This window comes from Vespa mandarinia, chromosome 1 (genome assembly GCF_050613455.1).
Source record: "Vespa mandarinia isolate Hongniang chromosome 1, ASM5061345v1, whole genome shotgun sequence".
Classification (NCBI taxonomy): Eukaryota; Metazoa; Arthropoda; class Insecta; order Hymenoptera; family Vespidae; genus Vespa; species Vespa mandarinia.
In genome coordinates, this window is record NC_140810.1 from 16,367,863 (window position 1) to 16,390,439 (window position 22,577).

Sequence of the window (22,577 nt, forward strand, 5' to 3'; positions counted from 1 at the left end):
TACCTCTATTGGTTATATATTTATATAAAATGATATGTATATAATTATATCAATTGTTTTGTAATTATATCAAGTGCCTAAAACATTCGATAATCTGTGATCATGATCAATATTCTTCTTTATAAAAATTAAATTTTTATTATAAAATGAGTCGATACAATTATCGTTTCGCATATTTTCTTATTACTATTATTTTTGTTAAATTAAGTAGTTACCTTTATTGCCTGTTATATATAAAATGTTTTATTCTAATACTTTTTAAAAGGCGAAACTACAATGATGAATTTTAGTTTAGTATGCCCCTGATGATATGTTACATTTTGTACGTACATGTAGAGATAATGCTCCTGGTAATAGGTTACATTTTTTACACGTGAGACATCAATATTGACAAATGGCAAGAAATGTTTTTAATTCTTGTTTAAAGTTGCTTTCTCCGTAGAATAAAATTGGAAGAAACTTATGCTCATAAAGGTTCATTAATAACTTCTTTTAAGGAGAATTAGTGAACTAGTTTATACATATCATGGTTTACTTCGAATCCTCGTGTTTTTTTTTTGTATATACAAAATATAAATATTACCGATATATCTGAACCTTTCAGTTGCAATGAAAAAATATATTTACAAGACTCCATCGATAGCGTGTAAAACTCCATTTGTAGCCGGTATGTTATGCGTCACTACATTTATTTCGTTTATTCGTACTCGACCTATTATTGAATAATACGAAATAATTTATAACATATATACATATATATATATATACACACGTTACTTTCGCAAATATAACATTAAACAATTACCTCCATTTTTATGAATATGAATCGGTGATTGAACACGTAATGTATCTTTTTGAAGATAATACCTCATACCAGCGGTATATAAAGTAGTCGGTATGATGTGTTTTGAAACTATAGCTTTTGCAGCAACTGGACCATCCTCTTCTGTCCAAACAGGCGTTCCATTTTTCGAAGCAGCTGAAGTAAAGGCAGAATCCGTAGGTGCGAAAACCGTAAATGTTTTGGGACCTAAAAGGATTTGTTATATTGTTTGACAAATTGTAGTGACCGAATAATAAAAATATGATTGATTTATTGATTTACCTGCGAGCGTAGTGTCTAATCCAGAAGTGTATAACATTTTAAGAAAAGTTGTGAATCTCCTTTCACGATCGGCTTGTAAAGTTTGTACCAAATCACCAACGGGAAGTGGAAACATAACTCTATCAATTGCATGAGCTATACCTTGAGGAATCTCAATATCACGTTTATTTGGTGCCACTTTGGCTCCATTAATAGTAGTTACCTGCTTGCATTGATGTAAAAGAAATGTAACAAAAAAAAGGATTTATATCTTTATGTATATATTTACGTTACTCCAATGAATAATTTTGTGTATTATAATGACATTACATTTTCGAAAGCATTGTTCGTGTAACGTCAATATTATTAAATACCTTTACATCATTCCATTCATGATCATGCATTGCATATTCATTTACTCGCAATTGAGTTCCAGCAAGACTTACACCAGTCATTTCATCTTGCAAAGTATCAATTCTAAATGCTCCAGGTATAACGTGATGAAGAAGAAGCTGGATTGATAAAAACAGATATAATATAGAAAAATAAAAAAATGTTTACTTCGTTATCAATTACTACTATATTAATTAAAAACAAACTCATACCCCGCTTAATAATCTTGGATTATCACGGAATTTTTGTTCCGCTTTTTCTGGTCCACCAAGTTGCACTAACAATGTTCTAAATGCTTTATCCGTTGGTACGAATATCGTATATGGACCTAGACAAACAATTGAGAGGTGCGGTGTGAATGTAAGAAAGTATTTGTGAAGTATAATGTTTTTATCTACTTTGTACTTACCAGTTTCATTCAACACAGTATCTAATCCAGACTGTCTTAGGTACTTAGCTATAGCGAAGAGTCCTTCCTTTTTTAACAATGTTGTAAGACTATCGTGTAGTTGATTTTTATTAACGTGTGATTCAATGGAAGAAATCGTAGTCTTTTCAATATCATCCTGATAAATAGGATTTGTGTTATGAGTAACGGGTGATCGTGTAGTACTTATTATCGACCTCGATGTTGGTGAAGTTTCGGAAGGTTGTCTAGGAGTGAAATGAGAAGAAAAGGATGATAAGGATGAGAAAGTAGTACTGATCGGGGGTGGATATGTTGTAATGATTTCATTAACGGGCGCCATAGTTGGAACAAAATGACTCTTTGTTCCTATAGACGCTCTTGTTGTTGCTGGTACAGTCTGACTTTTCGATTTCAAATTTATGTCTGTTGCACCAACAGTGTTATAGACGTGGCTGCTTAAGCTGGAAGCAGATGTAACATAATTGTCTCCAGTTGAGGCCGAGTTTGAAGATACCGTGACGTAAGGGTAGTATTCTGATGTTGCTTTACTGTAAATGTTTATATAATTTAACTAAGAGAAATCTACCAAGATTTATTACGCTGTCCAACAAAAAAGAACTTTTTATCATGTAACACCAAACTGATTATTAATTATATTCGGAATGCTTTGATTGAATAACAGAATTCATATTGGACAGTGTTATTTATTAACTTTATTATACCTTCCACTGAGCCTAGAAGATGGAGTTGTATATCTTGCTGTAGTGGATTTAGATGTCGTAGGTACAATACTGACAGTTCGTGAAGATGGTGATGATATTTTAGTAGATAAAAAATCAGTAATTTCCTCATCGGCTTCTTCTTCAAACGTAGCTTTTGTAGGATTCGAAGAACTCGGCGGTAGTTTCAATTCACCTTTCTTAATCTTTTCCACAATAGATTCTACGTCAGTTCCTTCCTTATCCGTATTACCCTTGACACCCTGAACCTTATAACTACCGTCAGGTTGTTCTTCCAGAACCACAAATGTCACCTTTTTAGCAGGTAAGTTTTGAATAGGTGCTTTACCTATTTCTTCTAATTTCCCATCACTCTTTTGTCGAATTATTTTAAAATCGGCACCAGGCGGAAGCACACCCTTTGTCAATTCCTCGAAGATCACTTTAGGTGGCTTTATAGTAGTCGTAGTGGAGGATAAAATTTGTGTGGAAGTTCGAAGAGATGTAGAACTATCAGTAGGTACAATGGAGGACAAACCATTGGGAGCGTGTATAACTTGAAGCTTTTTCCCATTTGGAAGAACCAAATCTCTAGTAGTTACGTTTCTAATATCATCACTTTCACCTGTTTCGGACAATGCCGATTTCAATTGTTTCAATAATAATTCTCTTTCCAAAGCATCCGAAGATTCAACGAGTTTGCTTTTCGCAGTAGTTTGTTTCGCTGGTGCTTCAGTTTGATAAATAATTTTTATTTCAGGCTTTGGTTTACCTTGTTGTATCGCTTGCCTTCTGTGCTCTTCGATAAGAGAAGATAGATTTTCCGGAATAGTGGACGTTTCTTCTCGAATATCCTCATGATGCTGTTGTTCGACGTTAACGAGTGGTTTTACGGTTGCTGGTATGCTAGTAGTCGTAGAATATTTTTTTTGATGATTAGCTATAGCTTTTAAAAAAAGTTCTGCTTCCGACGTTGTGATCTTTCTAGCTGCCTGAGACGTTAAAGCAACCGGTGCGTTAGTTGTACTAACGAATGGAATCGTTGTTGTCGAAGGTTGAGACGAGGATAATGGCGGTGGAGGTGATGGCGATGAAGTCGTCGAAGTAAGTTGCCGGAGCTGTTGTAATTTCAATAATTCCTGCCTCCTTTTCAATTCCTGTTGTTCTAATATTAATTGTTGTCTTTGCTTCTGCAATTCCTCCAATTCTCGTTGCTTTTCCAAATAAGCTTGTAATTGAATTGTATGCTGTTCGCTGAAGAGAGGCTGTGAAAGATCTTGTTGAATATTTTGTATATTTTTCGGTAAATTTTGATATTGATTATTGTACTGTTGTTGAAATTGCTGTTGTTTGTTAGCTTGCTGGTAATATTGCGATTGAGGACTGTTAAAACTATTCGAGTTCAATTGTTGAGTAATTTTTTGTTGTTGTTGCTGAATCAATTGCTGCACTTGCTGCTGCTGTTGAAGAAGCTGTTGGAGTTGCTGTTGCTTCGTTCTGTCGATCTTATATTTCGCCAAGGACGCATAAGGAGCACTGAACTGTGAACTCTCTTGACCTGGTCGATGAAATCGTTGTTGATGTTGCTGTACATCACTGAGAATCTGGACTTGCTGGGAGGCCGAGAGTCGAGGACGAGAATCGAGAGGAGATGGATTCTGAAATGGAATATTGTCTCGAGTGATGAAACACGCAAGGACAATAGGATTTTATCATGAAAGACATCATTCAATTGAACGTTCCGAACAGATCTAAATCGAAAAAGGTTAACGAGAACGTTTTCGTTAATGACAAATCAGACACTATTCATTAACTTCCGCCGATGCGCACACCTCTCACTTTCACATAACAAGCCAGCCGTGGTGAGTGCGTACTCGTAAATCCGCTTAAGGTATTCTGGCGCAATCGCTCGATGATAGACACTCTACTGATCGGTAGAACTGTGGATTCCATCGGAATGGGATACGAGTCTTATGAGGTCTAGTTACGAAGAATGTTACCGATCACCAATAGAGAAGTGTCTACTTTTTCACGCGATTTCTAAGAATAACGTTTGACTATTACCTACGACTAGAGACTTTCAACCATATAATCACTATCTGTATTGAATCAAATACGGTTGTTCAATATTGATGAAATTTTCATCTATCATACATATAAATTAACAAGATTTATCAAATGCATATATTTATTGCTTATAATCATATACGATTAAAAAAACAAAGAAAAAAAAACACATGCAAAATCATTGCTAATTCTTTTGCTTTTGTTTTATCGCCTTTTTTTTTGTAAATGCAATTGATTTGAAGGATGAAGCTCTCGATGTCATCGAGAAGAAAGTCAATGATCCATCACTAAATAAATTCGATGTGCCCTCGATATTTCAGGCAGATCGGCAATTCATTTTCTTCGGGTTAATGCCCAATAGAAATTTCTCTTGAAACGGCATCAGCAGCCTTCTGGAATCGGTGTCTCCTTCACCTTATTGCCCAGTATCGGTAAGAGAAACTTCATCCGAGGGTCATCCAACAGACAAACACTTTCCGTTTCGCTGTCGTTAACCCTGGAATAACTGAGAAGTTCCTCCAAAAGAAAGGAATTCGTATCTCGGCGTGGAAGCATATCTCCTACACGGAATAATTCGATATGAAAAAAATGACTCGACTTTTTTTGTTTAATATTCGACGAAGAATATAAGAGAATCATAAACATTAGAAACTTTCCTCGTCATGGATCATTTGATGTCTTCTCTTTACTTTTTGCATTTTTATTATACGCCGTAGTATATTCTCACATGACCACAAATGATTCCATTTTCTGGACGATTAAACAAATTGTATAACTTCTTTTTCTATAGGTGGACAATTTTTTTTTTAATATTTTGTTGTTTTCGTCAGTGCTACGTTAAATATCATTAAATATCGTTATGTACAGAGATGTTACGTTTCGCTATAACATAATTAAGTGAATTAATAGTATATATATATATAACGGACATATAATTGTATATTTCCCTCTACGATTTTACACTTTAAACTATAAGAAAGGTGAAAGTTATATTTGATGGAGAATTAACAGAAGAGAGCTAATACAAAAATACTGTTTTATAAAAGCCTATCATTTCACTTTCATAAATAATTAATAGATTACGATCGTTCCTTAAAATTCAACGTTTATATTTATTCGTTAGGCCGAAAGTTAGTAGTAAAAAGGATCTCTTGACATTCGACGATTTCTTATTAAAATAAAATTACCATAATATGATTTACATTTAGATATATTTTGTAATAAAATTTGTCACAAAAGGATCCTTAAATATTTTTCTTCAATTTGGCTTGTCTTTTTAAAAATTCAACGATTAACACAACAACTAATCATGAAGTTTAATTACTCACGTTAGGATAGGTCGAAAAGAAAGTGAGACGATGTAGTAATAACGCCTGATGTTCAAAGTAATATTGCGCATACATACGTGATCCTCGAGGTAATTTCAAAGATCATACTTTCAAAGATTTTTTTACTTTTCTTTACTACAACTAATCTCATTATTAATTATATACGTCGATTGAAGTTCTTATAAATGATCTGAAAAATGTAGAAAGCTTATCTACTTGCCATATTAGACATCACTTAATAATCGGACTTGCTTCAATATAATAACAAATTAAATATAAAGACTTTTATACCATAAAAGACTGTATAGTCAACCAATTCATGAAGATTAACCCTATGTTGAAAATATATTTCACCATTTATAATGGTTTCTTGTTACTTCTATTTCGTAACATTTTGACGTAAAAATCTTTACAGGATTAACGTGAAATCAGAATTAACTGTGCTTTATCACGTTACTCAGTGACTGCTAATTATGAAATAAATCAAGTTAGATAACTCATTAGATAACTTTTATACCGATTCAAACTTATCGGAGGAACATTCAAAGATAAAAAAAGGAAAAGATAAATAAAAAAGAAGAAAAAAGAAAAAAGATAGAAAAAAAAATAAAAGATCAAGAATCGAAGTAACTGCGATATTTTCGTATTATCGACTTTGAAAATATTTACAAATGATGTTACATCGTATAAGAGAGAATGACATAATGACAATTCGCTCAAAATAATATATATAATAATTTTTTTTTTTCTAGATTTCATCCGACCCTGGACAAAGTTGTTCGTAACGAAGGTTTCTGGAGAAAGTGAGAGAGCACGTAGCATCCTTCACCTTCACCCATTGTACCGCTTATTCGCCTTGGGTCTCGCCCGATGTTGTTACTACACGGAGAGAAACAGAGATGTTCAGTAAGTTATTTTTTCTCTCTCTTTCTCTTTCTCTCTCTCTCTCTTTCTTTCTTTCTTTTTTATTTTTTTATTTTTATCGAATCAATCAGGAACATATGTATTTTACATTATTTCCTAGCAGACTTTTATACGCAGCTTTCTACCACGATTTTTGAGGACAATTTAGAAAGTCAGTTTTATCATCGCTTGTCTCTCTTAATCTAACGTACTCTTTCTTATTTCAGTATATACTTCTAAGGAAAAAAAAAAAACAAAAAGAAAAGAGAAAGAGAAATTATCTAATTGACTAATTAATTAAACAAAATTTGCATTGCCGTTCATCAAGACTAAATTGTTAGATTCGAACAGAGACTCGACGATGATCTAGGGTTTTCTAAATTCTAATCTTATTTTAGATACGCTCTGAATGGGATAAAATAAAATCATTAGAAGTATAAATAAAATAAATACAATACAAAGAATATAATGTTAAATGAAAAAACAAAACGAGGAAAATCTATTTCCATCTTTTCATTTGGATTTTATATATCGATTTCTACTAACGTATACTTTACTACGTTTATTACGAAACGGCGCTAAGTATCCCTACCTATTCACATAATTAAGGTCGATCAAAATCGTACTGCTACCTGGTAATGATGCTACTGCTGCTTCTTTTCTTTATATTTTTCTTTTAATTTTTTTTTTCTACCATAGCTTGTTCTATCGTTACGTGAGCTTTATTACATATAGTGTTTGTATTTTCAACTTATTACATTTTCCTTACGGTAACAAATTCTTAACAAGTTCTAAGAACGAAGAAAGTCGAGTAGCTTTTACTTGAATATATATGTATGTATGTGTGATTAGTAAGCAGGTTTATATTATCTGCTTCAGTCTCTTTTCGTATGGCATTACTTAATAAATAGATGAAAAAGAATAGTTATACCGTGTCGTGTAATGATGTCTATAAGCTTGTAAATGATGTAAGATATTCGTAATAAGAGTAATGAAAGCTAACTTTCAAAATAGTTTGTATGGAAATTCAGAAATTTTTGAAAACAATGTAGGAAGCCATTTGTTATGGATATTAGATGGTATTAGATAGTACAACATACGCTTCTGTTAAACGTCCAGGAAGAAGAGAGAGGAGCGGAAGTTGTATCGATTGGATGGTCTTAATACTTCCGTTGACTCACACGGAATATAGCTCACATCAAGCATGCTAACTCCCTCTTTTTTTTTCTTTTTTCTATATAAGAGAGTGAAAGGAAATGGCGATTTAGCGTGTACACGATTTAAATACCTATTATGTCAAACATTGCTCAGTTTCGGATATTAAGCAAAATTATTATAATAGTACAGGGTGGGCCAAAATATCGTTAAGATGATTTAAAAAATCAATTACTCTTTTTAGAAATTGTTTAGACTTAGCCTTGTTTGTATTACGTAAAATCTTAATTTGTAAGTTTTACGAATAGAGAAAAATTAGCGTCGAGAAAATATTGAAAAAAATTAATTGATTTTTTATATTACCTAAGAACTTTCGACCAGTTTTGTATTTCTATTTATACTCGGAAGTAAATTTATGAATATATAATACATATCATGTAGAACAGGAAGCAAATATTGCGTTCAATGACACAACGAAATCAATTTAAAACAACATACGAAAGTAGCCCGAAGCTGCGTTCACCCACTAAACGAGTAACTTTTGATCCCTTTCTACTTGAAACCTTTCTCTCTCTTTCTCTCTCTCTCTCTCTTTCTCTCCCTTTCTCTCTCCCTCTCTCTCTCTCTCTTTTTCTTTTTCTTCCTTTTTCTTGTTATATCTATCCTTGCCTTTCTCAATATCTGCACATACTTCCTACTTCACGGCATCTCCTTATAATTGCTAGATTTCTCTCCGACACCATACTAACACTACGGTAAAATAAATGTTTAGCAATAGAGAATTTTTGAATTCTCATATATAAATTTCGCAAGATATTAAAGGATTAATAAGGAACGCCTTTTTTTTTTTTTTTTTTTTTTTAACCGAAGAAACATGCTCTATCAATCTTGCAATATAGAATAAAATATCTATACTCCAATCGGATATCAAAGTAAAAACTGGAATATCTAATATCGTTCATTAATTATTTGCTTCTACTAATTTTAAATGAACACTATATAATTATTTTCTGTCATGCTTCAATGATTGTCCAAGTACTTATAGTATAATTATAAGAAAACAATGGTGGAGATTGCCATACTGTAATCTTCTAGATGCACCTGAATCGTAGCACGAACGATAACAAGAAGAAGAGTGTCACTATTAAATTGCGTTTCCTTTTAACTTTCTAAGCTGTCACGAATGATCTCAAACAGAAACCCTTTCGTACGTTTATTAAGAATTTCAAAGTTTAACAATTTATCTTTATCTATGACTGATACAAAGATTAACAAATATTATATATCGTAGATATATTATATTATATAAATAGTTAATATATACCTGTTGAAGATGACCATATTCAGTACCCGGTAAAATCGCGGGATCAGCTTCAGCGATAACGAAGTCGTTCGATCGAAGGACGAATAAGGTCCACAGAAAGCACAATAGGTTCTTTCTCTTCATCACGAATAATTAATTTTATCGATATTTTGAAATTCACACTCTATAATATTAAATACACTCTTCAATTTTCTTTCGTGAAACTTTAACGCCAAAAATGTTAAATAGCTTCACTTATTTTCTCGTTCGTTCATCTACTATCTTTGAACTCCTGCGAATCGATGAGAAACGATTTTTATTCAAGCTAGGAGAACACTTTTTAAACTTGGGAAAATAAAATAGACCAAAAAAAAAAAGGAAATAAAAATGTTATAATATCATTACCGTGCTAATAAAAAAAGATATCAAATTAGTTAAATCAAATATGCGTATTCTTCTTCGAGTAATGATATTCTTCTTCTTTATCCTATTTCATAAGAAAAAAAAAAAAAGAATTGATTTATTAGTTCGCGACACACGTTTATCTTCTCGGGCTCTTTCTTAAGAGCGGGAAGGTGAAGCTCGGTTAATAATTTGGCACATCGGCGAGGACGAGCTCAGAACTGTTGGAGATCGGAAAACGTCCGAGAGTTTTACTTCTCTGAGGAGGAAAGAGTTCTTCAGGTCGGTCAGGTGGGAGACGGGCAGGTAGAATGGTGAACGTCGACCAAAGAACCCACTTCTTCGTTACGTATTTTCTTCTTACTTACGAAGGATGCTGGTGCTTCGTGAATACCGTTCAAGATATGCATGTAGTACCTATGAATCTAGCGACGCGTATAAAGTTGGAATTGCGTGTATACTTATGGGTCATGGATATTTGATTGCTACACCATTGTAGATCAGTTGGCTTATACACTGACCCATGAACAAGATAAAATGCATGTTAGTAAATAAAATTAATATGTAGATAAGTTTGATATGGTTTGACATATAAAAAAAACCTTTCATAAATTTGCAACATCGATAGTGCGCGAGCTCCACGATCGACGTTGTTGTTCGATGAACCATAGAAATGATTCATTATAATAAAATGCATAAAAATAGATTACGAGATCGATTTGTCACAATGATCGAATCTTTAATGGTGTTCTTTTCAATATCTCTTGAACTAAGTACAACGAATCCATTAAAATTTTTTTCAAACACGATCGTTCCGATATACTTTCTATCTTACGTATATTCTTATCGAATTTCATAAAATTTTCTTTTTAAATTATTATACAACGTACAGTCAAGATAATAAATGACTATATCTTATTGGACTATCTCCCACGCCTGCTTTCGTTATTTTTCTAATAAATACAAATATCAAAATAGGTAATAACAATATAAAATTGCGAATTACATCAAGCCACGATCGTTGAAAATGTTCGGTTACACCGGCCTCGAGACTTCCGGTTAAGAAGTGCAAAACGAAAGCATACAGAGCTGGATGCCTGCGAAAGTATCGGACGTTAGATTCCATTCACCGGCGAAGTGCCTCGCTGAACAATCTTACTTGCCAAGAAAAACGCTCACTTCATGGATGGGAGAAAGAATCGTAGAACTATATTTTTATATCGTAAAAAATCAATATCCTTTTACAAAAACGATTGGGTTTATGTTTTATGACTCTTTCTGTATCTTGCTAGGTCGTTTCTTAAGAAGACTCCTGTAATAATATAATCTTTTACTTATCTGGAATTATCCTTATTTCGGGATATATATATATACAATATCAAAGAAACAAAAAAAAATATCAATTTTATCTAAATACTGTCGAAAGACAACGCACTTTTTCTTTCGAAATGATTATACTTTTTGATTATCCAGCTTCCTTTTGTGATGTAGCCTCAGGCTGCGAAAATGGGTTCGGTCATCTTCCTTTCTCCTCTCTCCAATCATACGATGAAAACAAGTTTCAAGCGAAACTCGAGGCACCATATGCCTAAGGAAGAACAATTCTCATATGAAAAGGGATTCCCAATATAAGAATACGCTATGTTCTAACAAAAAATTCAAATTATACATCACTTCTTTGATCATAATATAATTAAAATAAATTAATAGTACCTGCCTCTCGAGAATATATATATATATATATATATATATGATTATAATTAATAATAATGATTATAAATGTTAAAAGACGTTCGTGTTCCTTTCGATTTTGTTCTTCGTTTCCATACATGAAGACGCGCGAAGTTTACTAACTTACTATAACGTATAATCCCCAAGAATAGACGTTCTTTCTCGTGCGATATTTACTACTGGCGTACAATCTACTTTCTTTCTTCGCACGGTGAGACCGCTATTACTTTCTTTAAGATACGCAATTTCCGAGGAGCCGAACAGAAGAATTCCGTCTAGAGAATATAAATGTCCGTCTCTCCGTTGGTATAATGAAGATTTCGAGAGACAGTATATTTCTTTGTACTCCGTCTAGATATCATTTCAACATAAACTTCTAATGCAGAATCCTTTCATTGGTGAAGGTATGCCTCCAGGAATATATCCTTTCTAGAGTACAAGCACGCCAATCTTTTGCAAATAAAAAAAAAAAGAAATAAGAAAATAATAAGTAATGATCTTATGACTATGATACTTTCTTGTTCGTATTATAGGAAAATGATGAAAGAATTGAGAAAAGTTTATTATGCAAGCGAGCACAGTTTCAGGATGCCTATCAGAATCGAAACATCTTTTCTGATGCGAAAAGTATTGTATACGGATAGCGTGTATGGGAAAAATGGCTTTCATCTCGAGTATGGATCTCGTTAAAAAGCGTTTCACTCGAATGAAAGAGGGCGGAAGTTGATTATAACTAACTAACGACTATGCGACGTAAAAGTAACTAATTGATAATTAAAAATTACTTTTCTCTGCTCTATTTATGAATGAATCATTGGTAAAAATAATCAAATAAATATTATTTATTATCATTTATTACTTTTATTATTATTATTATTATTATTATTTTTAAATCGTTGGAATTTTGCGCCAATAATAAACAAAAAAGAAACAAAACAAAAGAAGTTTAAACAACGAATGTCAATGAGCCGATTACGTAAGTGAATAATAATTCAGAAGGTAATAATTTCGTTGGAAACACGAGCGTTCTAATATCTGAGTTTCGTGTCCGACTCTCTGCGAATTTTCTCGACGTAATCGTCAGATAATTTGCCGACGTGTCAGCAGTCATCGTGGCTACGTTGCATCGCGATAATAACGCGATGCAAAAGCGCGGGACTTTCCAATTATTTGCGCGCAGTTCGTGAACACTACGAAAATAATTTTAACGTTGAGAAAATAATTCTGATAATCTAAGGTTTCGCTTACTTCATTTTTTGCCCTTCAAAAGATCATTTCTCTTTGTTCTTTTACAGAATAAAGGATATTATCCATTGTTCTTAAAATATTATATGATTTTTTTTTTACCAGATACAGATTGTCCTCTACTATTAAAAAGTATACACATCACAATACACAAATAACGTTAAAAAATTAATAGATATCAAAATAACTAAATTGATTTGATTCATTCCTTCGAAAGTATTTCATCATTTTTGATATCTTTCGTCCTGCAAACGCCATCTTGTATTTCTCCATGTAAATTCTAGAATCAAGTGTAACACTATCTTGAAATTCACGAGTACAATATTTACATTAAATAATTAACGAATATACGCGAATAAGATTAAAACAAATTTAATAATTCAGAAGGATTTTATATTTGGTGAAAAAAATAATTCGATGACTTTTCAAACACTATTTTAACTCTGAGTGAAATCACGGTCAAATGATTGAATTTTACGTGTCTTTTATGTTTATGAGAGCGATTGTATAGAGAGCTTCGTGATATTTAAGAGCTTGAGATAATTCAATTTTCAAACCTCGTGAGAATGAGTAATACTCCGAGTTTTCATATAATTTTGAACAATTTATTCACCGCGAGATGTCAGTAGCAATACGAGCGCCCGATGTTTCGATATATCGAAACTCGATTAGCTTTATCCTCCTTCTCGACAGTCCTATATCTCATCAGAAACCTTTTCTTTTCGTTGCAGTACAGAAAAGCCATACTTGAAGAAACCTGTAAATTATCTAACCTACATTCCAAGTAAAATTCCTTTCCACGTTTAGATCGCAAGATTTTCAAGTAAATTACGTGAAACTGACATTTCAATGTTTATATAAATTTTTGATGTGACAGCTCGTGGTTAGCTGAGGTCGACATTTGTTCGATAGTATCGAGTTTCTTTGGCAGCTCGAAAGTAAAATGGCACTCGATCGTAGATTAGAATGTTATTAGTCATTCGTTGTGTCGTGTTTGTAAGTAAATATCAGCTGAATGTATAAAGCGAAACGAAGAGAGATTCCATGACGGCGTCTATCTGACGGATATTTTATAAATAAATCCAGCTGATAAAAATCTTACGAAAAATGGGCCTTTTCCCGAATTCATCGCCTTTCGATGCTGACGTCGGTGAGTGAACAGTATAATTCTAGCCTATCCTTAATTCGTTTATGATCCAACGTTCTTAACAGGAGACTCATCGATTGAGAATGTGTTTCATTTTATTACATTTCTTGAATACATTGATATATCGTATCGACGATGCGCTATCATTTACAAATATTGAAAAACCAAAACTCTATAATGAAGGCATTAAGCGGTTGTTGACGTTTGACCTCTAATCGAGACTTCAAAAGCGCATAGATTTTCTGCAACGATCGCTTTATGACCCGCCTTTTATCGCAATCTATTTTTTACTGAGATTATGATACATTTCTGTTTATGTCAAAATACATCGGCTTCATTGAAATAAATAGAATTAAATACTTATGAGATATGAAACTTGATTTACATCAACATTGTTTTAATACTTCTTTTTTTTTCTTTTTTCTTTTTTTTCTTTTCTCTTTTTTCTCATACATTGTATATGTTTTATATACTTATTTTACTTGTCTCTAATGAAGGATTAATATATTATTATTATATTAATACATTAATTATTATAGACAATGAACTTTATTGTTATAACATTTTTTTTTTGTACATTTGTTTGTCATAGAGAAAGCAACGAATGAAAATAATACATCAGAAGATTGGGAGAAGATATTGGAAATCTGTGATCGAATTGGTAATTCTTCTCAGAATGCCAAAGACTGCTTACGTTCTATTGTTAAAAGATTAAATTCTCAAGATCCGCATATTGTTATACAAGCCATAACAGTTAGTACCTTATCATTTGTATGTAAGCTATAATAATATTATGATGATTATTTTAATTGTGTCTTTCCACTTAGTTATTGGATGCATGCTCAAGCAATTGTGGAAAAACTTTCCATTTGGAAATAGCATCTAGGGACTTTGAAAATGATTTGAAAAAAATGATTAATCATTCTCAACCTAAGATTGTGGAAAAAATAAAAATACTTTTGAAAAAATGGGCTGAAGGTGATTTTAAAACAGATCCTCAACTTAATTTGATTCCAAGTTTATACAATAAACTTCGAAATGAAGGACTTGATTTTTCGAGTGTATCAGAGACAGTAAGTTGTAATTAATAATTTAGTAATTTTTATTAATATTTTATAATGAATCAATATCTTAGATATAATAACCATTATTTTTTTTACTTTTCATTTGAACTTTCTATTTGAAATTAATATATATATATATATATATATATTCATTTGTAAAAAATTGCAGCCAAAACGTTCCAGCATTTTAAGTAAAGATCCAAATGTAGTAACAAATTCTCAAGAGGAAGAAGATTTAGCAAAAGGTAATCATTTTGTAAATATAATAAAAATTTAAATTATCTTCTAAATAAAATAAACAACTAATGCTTATATTCATAAATAGCTATTGAGCTCTCACTGAAAGAAAGTAAACCTCAAGCGAGTTCCTCTCATGGTTCACCAGCATCTAAAAAAAGTACTAGTTTATATCCAAGTGTAAATTCTATGCTTACTACCTCGAATACATCAGAAGGCCGCAAGGTTCGAGCTCTTTATGATTTTGAGGCAGCTGAAGATAATGAATTAACATTCTTAACTGGTGAAATAAGTATGTTAAAATTAAATTAGTTATATCTCTAGTTTTAAATTGTTTCATATTATTATTTGCTTATGATTTACTATTAATCATATTTCAGTAAATATTTTGGATGATTCTGATCAGAATTGGTGGAAAGGTAGTAATCACAGAGGAGAAGGTCTTTTTCCTTCTAATTTTGTTACTGCAGATTTATCGGTAGAACCTGAACAGTTTACAAGTAAGTATAAGACTTGTTTTTCTTATTAAAGCAAATTCAATAAAAATAACATACTTATTTACAGAGTTAGAACATAGTAATAAAAAATTAGTTCAGTTTGCTGAAGAAGTAGAGGTAAAAACACTAAAGAGAGAATTAGAAGTGATAGAAGTGGAAATAGATGAAAAAAAGATGGATAGACTTTTACATTTGTTACATGAAGCTGATCCACAGTGTGATAGTTCATCTGACCCTCAAGAAATGCTTGATTTAGAAGGTATAATAAATACAATATATAAGACAATAATTATAGTTAACTATTATATATATTAATATTAATATTCATGATGCATTACTTTACAGAACAAGTAACTGCAATGGGTCCATTGATTGATGCAGCTCTAGAAAAAGTCGATAAACGACACGCTCAACTTACTCAATTGAGTTCTGATTTGGTTGAAGCTTTGAATATGTATCATACATTAATGCGGGAGCCTCCTCCTCCAGCACAATCTAATTACACAATGCCTAAAATGCCACATATCTCTTATCCATTTCCTAATCAGGGACCACCACCACCATCTCCTCATGTAAGACTAATTAAAGCAAATATTTTTTTTTATGTAATTGAATTAATATTTAATCATAACAACACTTGTTTATCCTTACTTTTAGATGTTTAATGGAATGCCAACACCACATCCGGTACCTTTCTCAAATACAGGTGGACCTCCAGCTCCACATGAATATATGGGACCTTCTAGTATACCAAACATGGCATTACCACCTCATTTTCGTATACAAGCTGGTCCTCAGCCTCCAACAGGACATCCACAAGGTCCACCAGTGCCTGAACAAACACATCCCTATCAACAACAGGGGTATGTGCATTTATGAATATGACCTAAACATTTTTTGTGATCTTATGTGAAAGCTTAGTAAGTGAGATTTTTTTGTTTTCAACGATTTATTAGAGCTTGAAAAAGGTATTTTTGAAACATACGTTATCGACTGCAAAGTGAAATCATCAACCTGCTTATTTCCAACTAAAAGAATAAATCAATGGTGTGCAATCTTATGTAGCAGATTTCCGCCTCAAACTGGTCCTGTGCCAGCTCAATATGGTCCACCGGGATCGACAGGACCTTCGATTAACCATCAACCACAATATGCTCCATCGAGTGGGCAACGTATGATATAAGTAAAAATTACGCGTTAAAAATTCACATTCTATTCTAACTCATGCTGTACAATATTACGATATTATAATTATTTAAATAAAAATACCCGAAATAGCCAAAGAAAATTGGTTTTTAATGAACGCTTTACGTTTGACTTTATATTGAATTTGGTATTATGTAAGCTTGTATTTGTAGATATACGCGACAGTGCATATATAAAAACGCGTAAAAACAACTAATTTATTTAGTCTCTTTGAGCATTTTCATATTAGTTTGTAATTTTGGCTTTTTGATATTCTTATGTATTGTGTTTGAATAACCTAATTCTTTAAAGCATTCCACGTTTTAAATTTCATTATTTTCTATCATTTAAATAAACTTTAATGTTATGATTCGACACTGTGATATTTGAAAGAACATTTATTAGTTACTAAAGTGTTTTCGAAATAAATGCTTGGAATTTTTATCATAAAAGAGAATGATGTGAAATTAATAAGTCTTAAAAACTGTGTTTCAGAAAATCTTTAGTACAGATGTTGAATTAATCGTAATGTTATCGTAATGTCTTGTATACATGTTTTTACAACAGAAGTAACATTATATAAAAAAATGACAGTGTATCGATGAAATGCTGTTACTAAATGTATCTTGGGTTTTTATTCTTTTTCATGTATTCTTTGTACATTGTAATAATACTTTAAGAGATAACATATTGCATCTTAAAAGCATTGAAAATAAATTATAAATGCAATGTTATTTACGCATTATTGGAAAGAAAATTTTCATGATCTGGTCTAGTCTCTTTACTGTACATATAATAAGATTAATTCCTATTAATGGTTAAATGAGTTGTGTCATAAACAAATTTTTATGGAATGTTGATGCATTGTATTCGCATAATACTATTTTTACCGTCACAATTAAAAGCCTTATATCTTCGTCAGAAAGAAAGAAAGAAAGAAAAAAAAAAGAAAAAAGAAAAAAAAAAAAGAAAATAAAGTAAAATACCACTCTTAAGATAACCTTTTGTAGCTACGAATATAGATTATGTAATTAAAGATACAAGTAAACTTGTTGACATTTTTGGCCATTTGACAAAACGTAGAACACATAGCTGTGATTGTGCAATACTTGTAAGAAATGCGAATTATACAAAATAGATAGAGAAAGCATAACGAGTAAAATAAAATAACGCGTTATGAATAACTCTATAATAAAATTATAAACACGTTTTATGTGAAATATATAAAAAAAAAAAACTATGAATTAAATTTAATGCAAGCGACAAAATATATCGATATTTTGCAACGATCGTAAACCAAGCATGAGGTTTTACATACAGTGTTATTAAATGATCGTAAGTTTTGATAGATTTTCTGAAAAACAAATGTACACTGTATACTATATTTAATAGCTCCATTAAACTATCATTATTTACGTTATAAAGAAACAACTCATATTGATTCGCATATGTATATCCATTAGATATAGTAAAAAATTAGAAGTATTGAATAATTGTAAATTATGTAAATATAATGCAGTAGATCCTTCATGTACCACAATACTCAATACGTGTTAAATAGTGTTAATGTAATATTTTCTAATGAATAATCAGTTTTTAATAGTTTATAAATGAATATATTACAAATTAGACACATGGTATAACCGTTTGATACAAAAGAAAGAAAAAAAAAAAAAAACAAAAAAAAAATTTAACGACATGCTTTCACTAATTTTGTATTGATAATTTTTTTATGATTTTGTAATTTTTTATCAGAAAATATATATTGTCCGTATACGATGCATGATTCTCTATTTAGATACGAAAAGCTAGGTTGGCACTTTATTTAAAAGCAGACATAAAAGCTTTGCTTTGTGAAATTTTTGAATAATTAATAAATTATTAGTACGCTTTAAGATCATATACATATAAATGAAAAATTATACGTTCCTGAGTAGCTTTTTTATGATTATCCTTTTTTATAATAATACCCTGTTTGAGCTATCCTTTATAAAACTATAATCTATGTCATTTATTAATAGTTTCGTTTCAAGTTATTTGCACAGCAATCTTTAGCTAATTTATAGCAATGATTTTGCTAAGACTTCGTCCTGACTAATATACATATTGTATGTTAAATAATAACGATTGATGTATTAACAGGTAAAGGAATATCTTTCTAGAGATTTTTATTAGATAGTTATCGACACATTATTGATGATGAGATTATATATTATCGCACCATAGAATATCAGCATATCGATCCGTAATAGATCGATTGAGTCTTCCTCATAACTATTTAACTGATAAGATCGTTAGAGTAACGAGAAAATTCCCTTGACAATGGCATTCCTGGATCAACAATGAACTAAACAGCCTTGAAACATTTGCACTCTAGATCCTAGATTCTACAATCTGCTTCATATGTGACTGTCATAGATGACAAGAAATCATTTTTCTTTGTTATGTATTAAAGAAATGTAAAAATATCTTGTTCTTCGAAAGATGACACAATTTCAAAATTGAATAAATTTTCGATTTCTCGAAATAGTCGATAATTAACATGAACTATCCAAAATTATTAGGCATCTCTTACATATATATATATACGATCTTGTAGAATCAACTTTTCTACCAAGCTGGAAGTCAGGGTCGAATTTGATGGACATGATATTTATAAAACATTCTAATCAAAATAATCCACGAAATGGAATTTTTCTATCAAGCAGCCGCGACAGTTCGATCAAAACTTTTACTGCTCATCTATCTAGCTCAAGGGTACCTTGAGATCGCCTTTGAATGATGATGATGATAATAATGATGATGTTGGTGATGACGACAACGACGACAACGATAATGTTGACAGATGGTGATCGGTTTGTCATAAGATACTATGTCAATGTTAATCTATTTCGCGAAATGAACAAGAGAGAAACTCAGCATCTGAAATTTAACTTTTCGCATCATTGAAGATTCTCGATCCTATCATATAAAAAAACATTGTTATTAAGTTTAAGGCCGTACGTTTCGATGTAACGCACTTATCGAGTATCGTCGATCAAGGAAGAAACACATAATCGAGTTTGTTACGTCGTGTCTACTTATATTCTTTTTCTTTCTCTCTTTTTTTTTTTTTTTTTTTTTTTTTTTTTTTTTTTTTTTTTTTTTTTTTAAGGAACAGTGATGTAGTTATGAAAGGTGCAAATTCGATCATCAAATTTATCGCTCTATCGAACATGACATTGACGATCCTCGAAAGGTCACCAAACTCGTAATCCTCGTGTTAATCCTTAATATGGTTTCTCATGTGAAGCCATTTAGAAATGGTTCAAGGCCGAACCTCGTTATGTTTTTCTCTCACTTCTCCGTAATATTTTGACAATATTACGTTTCTCGAAAAATTATTAACAATCGACGAGCCATTCTTTTTTTATTCTCTTTGACGAACTCGAAATCATTTTATTATTTTTATCTTCTTTTTTTTTCCAAGATTATAAAATCTTTTCCATTTTAGTTTGAAACAAAGCCAAACACATAATCTCTGTTCGTAGCTTTCGTTCGCGAAAGGCTGGTAAATATAAATTTACTATTTATGTCTATGTACTTCTCAATCCGTTCGGATGAGTTTCTTCGTAATAATCGTGTTTTTGTCCTTGTTCGTAGGCATCAGACTCTCATTGCGATCCGTGAAGAAGAAGCCGCGGATAATAACCATACGAGAGACGCTTCGACCCATTTCTCGAGGTCGTCAGTTCCGAAGAAAGAGAAAGAAATAAAAGAAAGAAAGAACGTTTCTTCGCTCCTTGAATCCTTGCTCTTTTCCTCATAATCTCTCCCTCTTCTTTTTTTTTTTTTCTTTTCTTTTTTCTTCTTTGACCGTTTTAGGAGTTAAAGTCGCGAGTACTTCAAAAGAAGAATTGTGTTTGCAAAATCATCTTGACACTCAACAACATCTTTCTCTCGATAATACTCATTATAAACATAAAGAAGAAAGAAAAAGAGAAAATCGAAGGAGCTTTTAATCTCACGCAATTTTATTTTACATCTATATACTGTTATAAAATCTTCCTGTTGTAAAATTCGACGTGGTCATTTATATTTCCTTTTGAAAACAACAAAGATTTAAGCTTTTAAATATATATATATATATATTTTTTTTTCTTTTATTTTTCTTTCGACGAAAGTGGTTGCGGGTTAATCGAATAAAGAAAATACATCACGATCTTTGCTTAAACTAATGTCAGGGTTGTAAAATGTCTTCAATATCCATTTATAAATTATTTGTAGTTTCATCTTGTATGAAGAATGCAGAAGGCCCATTGTCATCTAATAACGAACAATCATTCTCTTATTCGTTTTTCTCTTTTTTCATCTCTTCCTTTTCTTTGGATACGACGACTATGACGACACGGAAGGAAAAACTTGAAACTCATTGACTCTTATTTACTCTAGGCCCCACGAAACAGGTTGTTAACTTTCGCCCATTCGTAGATATCGAGGAGAAAGCAGATGTCATTTACACGCTTTTATTCGTACAATGATGAACAACTCGAGTTCCCTATTGTTATTTATTTAAAATAGAAGGAAAAAATAGAGGAAAGTTTTCAAACGATGAAATATGATATTATATGTACATACATATATATTCGTCTAATATAATACATAAGTATGACTAACTTTAATAGGATTATCTACGAATAAAAAGTACTTTGAAAAATTTAATTCAAAAATTTCTGGATTAATATCATCAGTCTTTTAAAAGGGAACGTAGAGTAACATTAGGTGAACTTTCGTAAGATCGTAGAGCAACGAATGGAACTGTGTTATCGAGATTCATCCTAGTAAAATTCGCACCATTATTCTGAGACAATGTTTATTGTTGTGACATGCCATTTTTAAGGATCGCAACTTTGAGTGCTTGAATAAAGTTGTTAAACTCGAGAGGAAATAATAAATAATAGTAAAAAAATAAAACAAAAAACAAATTGTTTCAAAAGTACACGTAATACACAAACGAAAAAATTATTCGTTGTATCGTTCATAGTAAAAATAAAAAGAAAGTAGATAAGTAATAAAAAAAATTAAAAAAATAAAAATACAACTTTATGGGGAATCGATAAGATTTCTAATATTTCAACACATTATATCGATTCTAAAAACCTTGATTGCCTTTGATCAAATTTTGATCGCGTAAGATCGATCCGTTCTGTCTAATTTTTCTCCAAGAACCAGCCTCCTCTTCGTAGTAATAATTCAAGATTCCGCAATACAAAACAACGCTCCAGGTATAACACGGTTCGGAGATTTTACAGATAAGTCGGTGAGATTAATTGCAGAATCGCGTGGTGTCATATGTCAACGGATACCTAGGCATTATGTTGCTTGCGTACTTCACGTTTCATTCGATTTTGTTAGCCTCTTCAGTAATAACATTGTACAAATGGTTCTCTTTTCTCTTGTGAATGTTTTTTTATTCGTCCTTTTATTTTTCTTTTTATTCTTTTTTTTTTTTTTTTGTTAATAGGCCTTTTCTTCTCTAATAGGTCTGTTTATTATTCATACGAATGTATCAAAAAAAATCTTTAATTGAGCAAGATCTACGAACTTCTCTTAATGTAATCAAGAAATAAAAATGTAAATTTGAGAAATAATATAAATTCAATAAAATATAGATACCTTTATTTTATTATTTTTTTTATTGTATATATATATATATATTTTTTTTTCTT

At 31.4% G+C, this 22,577-nt stretch overlaps 2 protein-coding genes and 1 long non-coding RNA gene across 11 annotated transcripts; 1 reads left to right on the plus strand and 2 right to left on the minus strand.

The window, feature by feature from the left end:
- Positions 1-72: 72 nt before the first annotated feature.
- LOC118443665 (uncharacterized) lies at positions 73-10,049 on the minus strand. 4 transcript variants are annotated; one of them, XM_085660803.1, is made up of 9 exons: positions 9,767-10,049; positions 9,383-9,653; positions 2,609-4,263; positions 1,887-2,347; positions 1,690-1,805; positions 1,459-1,596; positions 1,106-1,310; positions 806-1,030; positions 73-712 (listed from the first exon to the last, which is right to left on the minus strand). In XM_085660803.1, exons 2-9 carry the CDS (start codon positions 9,503-9,505, stop codon positions 624-626), a joined length of 3,012 nt encoding a protein of 1,003 aa, XP_085516929.1. In that variant the 5' UTR covers positions 9,506-9,653; positions 9,767-10,049; the 3' UTR covers positions 73-623. The 4 variants fall into 4 exon arrangements, with proteins under 4 accessions (XP_085516929.1, XP_085516918.1, XP_035726874.2 ...); XM_085660792.1 differs by having other exon boundaries at positions 1,887-2,434; positions 9,767-10,041; XM_035870981.2 differs by having other exon boundaries at positions 1,106-1,307; positions 1,887-2,434; positions 9,767-10,038.
- A 502-nt stretch (positions 10,050-10,551) lies between these two features.
- On the minus strand, positions 10,552-13,242 carry LOC118443739 (uncharacterized). Of its 3 annotated transcripts, none has more exons than XR_014982392.1 (4): positions 12,743-13,242; positions 11,622-11,944; positions 11,199-11,351; positions 10,552-11,075 (listed from the first exon to the last, which is right to left on the minus strand). It is a non-coding gene; the product is annotated as an uncharacterized LOC118443739 (long non-coding RNA). The 3 variants fall into 3 exon arrangements; XR_004838779.2 differs by having other exon boundaries at positions 10,552-10,860; positions 10,943-11,075; positions 11,622-13,242; XR_004838778.2 differs by having other exon boundaries at positions 11,622-13,242.
- Positions 13,243-13,412: 170 nt separating this feature from the next.
- Stam (signal transducing adaptor molecule) lies at positions 13,413-20,703 on the plus strand. Of its 4 annotated transcripts, none has more exons than XM_085658475.1 (10): positions 13,413-13,889; positions 14,479-14,639; positions 14,714-14,959; positions 15,120-15,195; positions 15,276-15,479; positions 15,568-15,687; positions 15,752-15,943; positions 16,030-16,256; positions 16,342-16,547; positions 20,512-20,703. In XM_085658475.1, the coding sequence occupies exons 1-10, from the start codon at positions 13,847-13,849 to the stop codon at positions 20,675-20,677; spliced, it is 1,641 nt and encodes a 546-aa protein (XP_085514601.1). In that variant the 5' UTR covers positions 13,413-13,846; the 3' UTR covers positions 20,678-20,703. The 4 variants fall into 4 exon arrangements, with proteins under 4 accessions (XP_085514601.1, XP_035727058.1, XP_035727059.1 ...); XM_035871165.2 differs by lacking the exon at positions 20,512-20,703 and adding an exon at positions 16,750-18,460 and having other exon boundaries at positions 13,414-13,889; XM_035871166.2 differs by lacking the exon at positions 20,512-20,703 and adding an exon at positions 16,753-18,458 and having other exon boundaries at positions 13,414-13,889.
- The last annotated feature ends 1,874 nt before the right edge of the window (positions 20,704-22,577 follow it).

Excerpts from the sequence above, each read along its gene's own strand:
- LOC118443665 (XM_085660792.1), bottom strand. The coding sequence starts at position 9,505 with ATGAAGAGAAAGAACCTATTGTGCTTTCTGTGGACCTTATTCGTCCTT. Across the intron at positions 4,264-9,382 it reads AATATGGTCATCTTCAACAG|AATCCATCTCCTCTCGATTC; the intron begins GTATATATTAAC and ends ATTCCATTTCAG. Across the intron at positions 1,311-1,458 it reads ATGAATGGAATGATGTAAAG|CAGGTAACTACTATTAATGG; the intron begins GTATTTAATAAT and ends CATCAATGCAAG.
- Stam (XM_085658475.1), top strand. The coding sequence starts at position 13,847 with ATGGGCCTTTTCCCGAATTCATCGCCTTTCGATGCTGACGTCG. Across the intron at positions 13,890-14,478 it reads GCCTTTCGATGCTGACGTCG|AGAAAGCAACGAATGAAAAT; the intron begins GTGAGTGAACAG and ends TGTTTGTCATAG. Across the intron at positions 15,480-15,567 it reads ATTCTTAACTGGTGAAATAA|TAAATATTTTGGATGATTCT; the intron begins GTATGTTAAAAT and ends ATCATATTTCAG.